The sequence below is a fragment of the Pocillopora verrucosa genome, chromosome 8, assembly GCF_036669915.1.
Source record: "Pocillopora verrucosa isolate sample1 chromosome 8, ASM3666991v2, whole genome shotgun sequence".
NCBI lineage: Eukaryota > Metazoa > Cnidaria > Anthozoa > Scleractinia > Pocilloporidae > Pocillopora > Pocillopora verrucosa.
Window position 1 is genome coordinate 15,684,722 of NC_089319.1, and position 8,271 is coordinate 15,692,992.

General features: G+C 37.6%; 1 protein-coding gene across 3 annotated transcripts; it reads left to right on the top strand.

The window, feature by feature from the left end:
* The first annotated feature begins 1,344 nt into the window (after positions 1-1,344).
* LOC131769144 (leucine zipper protein 1) lies at positions 1,345-7,852 on the top strand. 3 transcript variants are annotated; one of them, XM_059084887.2, is made up of 2 exons: positions 1,345-1,560; positions 6,425-7,852. In XM_059084887.2, exon 2 carries the CDS (start codon positions 6,465-6,467, stop codon positions 7,731-7,733), a length of 1,269 nt encoding a protein of 422 aa, XP_058940870.2. In that variant the 5' UTR covers positions 1,345-1,560; positions 6,425-6,464; the 3' UTR covers positions 7,734-7,852. The 3 variants fall into 3 exon arrangements, with proteins under 3 accessions (XP_058940870.2, XP_066027446.1, XP_066027447.1); XM_066171349.1 differs by lacking the exon at positions 1,345-1,560 and adding an exon at positions 3,606-3,774; XM_066171350.1 differs by lacking the exon at positions 1,345-1,560 and adding an exon at positions 5,121-5,153.
* The last annotated feature ends 419 nt before the right edge of the window (positions 7,853-8,271 follow it).

Below are 8,271 nucleotides of genomic sequence, written 5' to 3' on the forward strand. Positions count from 1 at the left end.
CTGATAAAACCTAAGAAACTTGATACATTTACACCTAATGCGCTAAATTTATGATGATGATGAGGTTCTCGAGGAAAGATACTTTATAGCCTTCGTCTGACTGACTTGTTCATGGCGATAGATCGATGAGATACGAATCTTTATGGATGATATGGGAGTCGAGTGAAGCTTATTTCGAGCCACATGGAGTGCAATGGAGCAAAAAGCGCTGCCTAATCATCTTTCAACCGTGCTGCCCGCGTGGGACAAACGGCACCTCACAAAAAGACTGACAACAATGACTTTCAAAGAGCGACTTGTGCTAACTAATCAGGAACTAACACTAAGGTGCGGCATCTCTCACGTATCGTCAATAAATGTGATGAATTGTTTGAAATATTCACCTTAATCTAAAAAGTAACTTTTAACAACTCGTAAATAACTTCAGAGTAGAGTAAAACAGGACTGAGAAGTGTTTTATCCCTGCCACCTTATAATTCCAAAGGCTTCACAGAAGTCGCATCGATGTGAGAACTACAAAATCTCGTTTGCAAAGAAAAATCGAACTCTGTAGTTTCTTATAAAAATTAGTGCGTCGTTCCATTTTACGAATCGAAATGAAATGCTAAAAGAAAATGATCTTTGCTTCTTCAAAAATTACAACCGGCTGGCTCTTTTTTTGAGCAAATACCCGCATCTGATTGGTTGACTGCAGCTCATTTGCTGTGAAGTTGTGTCTACCTGTGTCACTGAGAGTTTCGCGCCAAAGAAGCGCGGCTGCGCCACTGTCACTAGTGCCTTTCAGCCTGCTTCACTCACCATGGCCATTTTCGTTGACTTCCCTAATAAATCGTCAATAATCAAACTGAAATCGATGGAAGTTCACAGTGTAATCGACAAACGAAACCTGGAACGAGAAAGGAAGGTGTTCGAGGTCGATGATTTAATAGTCTTCCTATTTCTTTTTGTGGTTAAAAGCTCCCTTGTAGTTTCTCGTACATTCTGTCTAAACTAAACAAATAATTTGGGATGAATATAAGTAGAACACAATTTTAACTACTAATTAATCTTGCGACATAATCTTGTCCCATCTGATGGTATATTGGCCGACATCTACTGCAAACAAATCAAGACATTAGCGCCAAATAAGCTTCTCATTGGCAAACATAATCTTTTATGTGCAACACGTTGTCAACGAAACAATGCGTCAAATTTTCCCAAAAACAAACGAGAGTCTTAGCGCTTTAATTACAACAAGAAACTAATCACTCAAATTTAGAAATAGTCCGTCTTCCGACAACAAAATAGTCGTCAAATGATCCCTAAAGTGCCTCAGTCAATTAGAGGAAGAATGGCGAAGTTTGTTCGAACAGACGGTTCTTTTGTTAGCGACTAGCGTGGAGATGAGTTAGTGAATCGGAGTAAGTGGTGACCCACGCGTCTCTGCAGACACAAGTTTGATGAGTTTCTTTGAAAAATGCTTCGTTATGGTGAAAAGGCACTTGAGGCTTTCCAAACCGTGACGATATTACAAGCGGCTGTTCACAGGATATTGTGTCAAATAAGTGGCACAAATATAAGGTAAGAAAGTAAACAAAACCATTTCTCCTTTTGAACAAGTCTTTCTGCGAGAGGCAACCTGTTATATGCTGTTAAATGCAAACTGAAACTTAATGCATTGGGAATGCAAAAGTTCAAGTTTGGAGCATTCAACTCCCAAGCTACAAAACTTATAAAATTTGCACTGTTCGAGCATACTATGAATTTCTGTCTTTGCTGGATAAACAAATTGCAATGATAATTTGGTTTCGTTAGGATTTGAACTGAATGTTAAATTTCGTGTTAAGTCTCATAACACCCGTTGGGATATGGAAAACTACTCAATAAGGTGGTATGCGTAGTGAAAGTTGTAAATGTGGAGCTTGTTACCGCTCGTCACATTACCAAAACGAACAGATCATAAAATCATAAAATCATAAAATTATAAAATCAATTGTGATACAAGTCAGCTTCTTGATACTTAAAGAGAAATCGTTTTGATGGTGTAACTTGTGTGTTCAGGCTCCATTATATTAGTATATTGATACACTTTGCCGACAAAGGATTAATCTTACCATCCCATAACTTTGTGAAGTTATGAGCGAATTTCACTGAAGCAACAAAGAGGAAACCGAGTGTCAACTTTTTCTAAAAACAGCTGTCGTAAAGCAACACAAAACACAACAAATAGCAACAAAAATAACAACAATTTGGTCTTCTCCGCAGAAACTTGACACTAGGTTAAACACATATAAAGTGCTGAAATAACCGTAAAAATATGCATTTATACACTAAACATATCCTACCTTTCCTGATAAGAATAACAATGAGAGAGCTTAGCATGTAATCAGATCCTCGTCCACCCATATCTATGAAGTAACGTTTGAATTGTTTAGAGATATTTTACATGGCAGATGTTTTTTCTCCTTTAAGTTTCTCAGTTTTGCGCAGAAATTCACCGCGCATCCGGCCGATAGTGCGACAAATTCTATTTTGTTTTCATTTCATTTTTCATATTTCAAGAGGAATAGTACTTGCTGAATGTCGGCCGAAAGTCTGAAGTTTGAAAATTGTCTTGTGCATCAAACTCTGAGTTTCTTTGAAATCTAAGGGATACTTAAATTATTTTCGAGTGAAACAGAAAACTGAACGAATTGATGAAGACATGTTAGAGGCTTAAAAGAAGTTGAGATGAAAGCTTTATGGCTCGTCTAACATTTTATTATGCAAACAAGATAAATCACCCCGCACCCTTTATAGAGAAACAAGTCCATTCTCCTGGTTGGTTTTCGTAGCCATTCCAAAAGTATTCAAAAGCGTTTTATTGGAGTTTCCTTCATTCCCAGTTGTTACTGATATGTCTTTATTATATCAAGTATGGTAGAAATTCCGGATTGAAATTAATATCTATAATAAGACAAGTTGTTCAAGTCAAACAAAGCAGGAGTATGGAAGAAGGACGACGCTGTTTCGCAGCTACGGCCAATTTACTCCATTTGATCGATATAAGCCGTTTAAATCGTACCAAACAGGAACGTCAATCAATTTTCCCTGTGACTCCGCCTAACGTCAATAAACGGGGATCTGTGAATTTGAAAACTTAAAAAATGTCAATACCAGGCACAAAGGTTATATTTGTGAAAAGCAGAATTTATAAGTGCTGTTCGTATTATTTAGTAAGTGCAAATTTTCTTTCTTTCCTACCGCTGATAAAGGGATTTGAAAAAACTGAACTTTGGCTTGGTAACAATGTGCATAAATTTACTGAGAAAAGACAGCGACTCACCATTCCTCTGAAATATTTTTATTCGCATCTTTTGAATTTCAATTAAAGAATCCTACATAATACAGTTTTAAATGCAGTACAGTACCACACCTAAAACAGAATTTCTGATGAACTTTTCGTTACGGTGAAAAATGCGGAAAAATGATCGGTCCCCATCTATAAATTCATTTGAGCTGCTTCTGTTTTCGACCAAGAATTGATATCGAGCACTCTTATATACAGGTGTTGGTTTTGTATTTTCTTAAGTTTTCTCATTACGTTTATGTAGTAATATTGTTTGTATAGTAAAATGAGAGATAAGCTTTATTTATCCCCATAAAAGACAATCTGTTTTATCATTGTTATAAGTATTGTAAACAAAGATGCTCGTAGAAGATATGCTAAATCAAGGACAAAGCAATTATATTTTCCGATTTGCCTAAGAAAGCCAAAGGTTGTTCCAAACTGAGCGTGGGTGGCTGCAGGCCCAGGTAAGTTCTTTGCTCTTCAAAGTGCGTGGTGTGCGGGATTTGCTCGGCCTTTGGAATTGAAGGCTAAGATTTCTATCCCCTTATAGTGTTTGAAATTTTTTTTTCAGTAGGTGGCTGCTGGAAGCGATCAAATTCCATATGTCTGTCCATATGTTAAGTCGAGGATATCTTTCCTTATACACTCTAAGGTGATATCTATCGATGAGGCAAATCTTATCTTTTCGGGTGTTCTGGATTTTAAGTTATAGACCAGATACACATGAGCCACATCGATATTCACGAATTCAAATTGATAAAGCGATTTCGAGACTAAGTATCTTAACTAGCTTCTACATCAAAGCACCTCGTTCCATTTATTTCAGCTCGAAAGTAAAGTATTAGATTGTGGAACCTTTATTTTGCTGAAGGATATCATAAGATATACTTCGCCCGTGGCAACGGGTTTTATCACTCAATTTTTACTCTGGAATAACCACGAAACTGAAAGAAAGTAGAACTAGAAATATTTCAGCTGAAATGAAGAAGCTTTCACAATTATGTTTACGAAAGTAAAATCGTTTTTTGTCAAAAAAAGTGAACGCACGCTTTTAATGTCTTTGTTACCAATTAAAGTACACAAAACAACAGATATGCGACAAAAATAGTAATCTAAAACCTGTGAATTGCATTTCCTCAATCAAAAACACGTTCTAAAATCCATTAAAAAACCTCAATTTACGTTCTGCCTCTTTTGTTTTTCGACTGTCTCTTTCAAACTGAAACAAATTAAAACGATTGGTCCCGCGAAATCTATTACCAAATTTACATGTGCTAAAATTTATAAGAAAAGTATAACACTGTCAGGCGAATAAATATTTCTTTAAGAGCTAAATAAGCAACCTCTTGAAATGTCAAATCAGAGAGCTTGTTCCTACAGAAAAACCTAAATGGTTTATTAACACATCATATAGTTGTTGACCCATTACGACACCCGAATGATATCATCAAGCTGCGAAAATTAATAGAATCCTCGAGTGATGTTTTGGAAACAATAGTGATTAGGCAACCTAATAGTCTTCTAGCAAGTTGTGCAAATGTTCCTCTTCAAGACGTGCCAATCTCGAGTCTTAATTTAGATTTTTAATTTCTCTTTGTGTTGGCTAGTTTGTAGTAACAACAAACGATTGTTTTGAGTGAAAAGGTGTTGCGCTGACGCTTTTCGGCTAGGACTAAACAAGTTTTGATGTCTCCCACAGTCATTATTATCATACTATTGGATCTGGTTTTCGTAATGGCTTGAGTTCACAGCTCAGTTAAGCTTGTGGCATCCTGTTATCGAGGAACAATAGTTAAAACTCTCTTACCGAATTCTCGAAGGTCAACAAGAAGCTGTGTCAAAAGTAAGTTTGAAACATATTAAGCACGGTGTTCGGTCAATGACATCTTTGTTTCTGTTTCATAAGTAAATGAAAGGTTTTTGCGCTCACCTAAGATTATTTGCCTCAAAATCCAAACCAAAAAACATAACGTGTTAAAGTTGTACAAAGGGAAGAACAGTTTCAGTAACACACATTTGATGCGCATATTTTTTTTGTCCAGTTTCATTCCAGAAGTCCCTACTACCGAACAGTCTGGAGAAATGCTCCGTCACATTCTCTCGTAACTCACCAACCAGAAAACTGTTCTTGTCGCGTAGTAGAATTTTCCGAAGTGTTCGTGATATTGATCATTCCCCTTTCACTTACAAAGCGTCAAGAGGTGAACTTTTAAATGATAAGACTAAAACCGCCATACAAACTGTCTATGAGATACAAGTTGTTGTTGGAATACCACCTCTTAAACATTTACTATCAGAAAAAAAATGGAAACAATTTACGATAAATGTCAAGAGAAATTTAATGTTGTTCGTCGTGATTTTAAAGATAAACGTGTCATCGTTTGTCTCAGCTGTACTGAAGAGTCAGGCTTAGCTCGAAGATGCAAGCATTCGAAACTAAATAAAGTAAAGTAAAATAAAGTTTATGTATGTTCTTGTATCTATCAATCGTGTGTTGATCGCGACTTTTCGACTGCTACACAACTAGTCTTCGTCAGGTGACGAATGTCTATTTCTTTGAGAAGCCAAGTTTGCGTTGGTTACTTGTGTGATGGAACTCTGGTCACAATTGATCTACGTGAACTACTTTGCCCTGGGTAATACGCGTTAGATTGGGTTCGTTTCCATGTACTCACTAACTTGTTCGCAGCTGGACACCCTCTTGTAGCCTTGGCATTACAGTTTGATAATCATATTGATAGTAGTAACCGTATGTATTCCATCAGTTGACTTCGCTTCTGCTTTCCACGACATGCCAGTGGAACTCACGATACGGTAGTCACACGCGCATTTAGTGCCGTTCAGCCCACAAGGCGAGAAAGTTATTATTTCTCTAATGCAGTTCTTCAGGGTTGAGTTTGGGCCTTCGGGTACTTTTTTAACGTGATTAGATGACGGATTTCCTGATTCTCCCTAGGTTCAATTTTTCAAGGGAACGGTTTATGAGATGCTTAGAATGATCAGACTACGTTAACTCATTGTGACTGGTTGATAAGCGTTCAAGTGCCGTAACATAATTACATTAGGTACACTTTCGCAGAAAATAACCTTATTGTTTCACCCATGCATTTTCAGATTGATTGACTGAACTTGAAAGGAGAAAATTGATTCCAACATGCCTCATCTGAAAGTGAATGTGAACGGAAAGAAGTACACTATTTCTGGTATCACTCGTACAACATGCAGCAAACAGATCCTCTGCGCCTTGGCTAAAGTCGACGCAGAATTACGATCAAGACAAACGACTGAGCCAAAAGGCGACCCCCTCATGAGTGCATCGGGAACTTGTGTAGAACAAAACAGGAGGGCTAAGAAAGTTCGCGAGACGAGAAAAGAATTTAAGAGAGAAGAAAAGTGTACGAGGAGTAGGGAGACCGAGAAGAAGCAAAGAGAAGGAAGAAAACGTTTCAGTGGCAAAGTGCATATTACAAAACCAATGGAACTAAAAAACAATGAAGGAATTCAAACGTCTAGTGGAATGTTCGAAGCAGTAGAGAAAAGCTCCGAGAATCAGCAAAACTGTTCACCATCGCTAAATGAACGAGAGGGTGTGAAAGAAAAAGTCGTCGAGAGCAGTTTTCGAACGGTGGAAGACTTAGACCGGAATATCAATGGACGAGACACAAGCTCTGTGGACAGCAAGGAAAATAATGTTGAGGATGGCGCCAAAGACACTGATCATGACACGGGGATAAGCGAGTTACATTCAGACAGTTCATTTGAACAAAACCAAATCTTGCACCAAAATTCCGGCGTAAATGGAAGCTCAGCGAAGAGAACTTTAGACAGTACATTACAAATTAAAGTGAAATGCGCCTCTACGAACACAGACACCATAGAATTTGCTGATTTGGCATATTCGTGCATGCTTGAAAATAGTACTTCAAACTTAGAGCACGACGAGTACATCGTTGCTGAACTGATTGACAGTGAGACCAACGTTGAAATATTCGACGAATGCACATGTACATACATTGACTCAGAGACTGAAGAACTTCAACAAGAGATCGAAAAGATTCGCGATGATTTAAAGTTAACAGAATCAAAGCTTATTGAGCAAGAGAAAACGATTGAAACGCTGAATGTTTTGATGGACGGCAACGATGATGAATATTGCGCCAACTGTGACGTCAACGATGACGTAAATAAGCGAATTGACGAACTTAAACAGTCAATCAAATTAAGTACTCAGTTGTATGATTATCAGAAGGTCGAGACGCAGGCAAATGCGTTGGAACTAGAGAAAGTTGAATCACAAATAAGGAGAAAACGATGGCACGTAGAGTGTCTGTTGAAAGAGCTTCATATGGCTCGGAATAGCCCACTTACTGGGAATGGACAAGGGAAATCTGCTCCCTTCCCTAGAGACGGTACCCTGGTCTAACAAAATCATTTGACATAAGGTTGTTATTTTCATATTTACTTCGTTCTATTCGGAAACTTTGTTTTTGACTGGAAATATCGAAGTTTCTCCCTGATTCCCATGTGTTAGTTAGTAATGTATCTATCGGGATCCTCATGATTGATAATTTGTCAATTTTAAAATAAAGATGGTTAAATAAAAGTTGAAATTGATTTCTCCCTTTACTGCCTGTATCATTTACTAATCAAATAGAGCTTAGTTTTCTTCCATTAAAAACAGTAGTGCAAAATCTATTCCGTTGGTTTCCATCCAGCTGTTGTAGTTTGCAAGGATTGGTGGGTCGAGTGAATGGAAAGTGGCATGCCTTTTATGAGATGTGGTCATGCTTATGCTCACTTGTTGTTTGATTATCAAAGACCGGCACCACTATTCCTTAGGGTAAACAAACTCGTGATTTTGTGCAACATGAATAAAGGGGGTTGGGGAGAGTATAGCAGGTAATTTGGTGTTAACAACTGAGTTGAAAACGTAAATTGGCCACCGTAAAGGGTAAAAAAAG

What these genes read in the sequence shown, in the direction of transcription:
- LOC131769144 (XM_059084887.2), top strand. Translation starts at nt 6,465, where the DNA reads ATGCCTCATCTGAAAGTGAATGTGAACGGAAAGAAGTACACTATTTCT.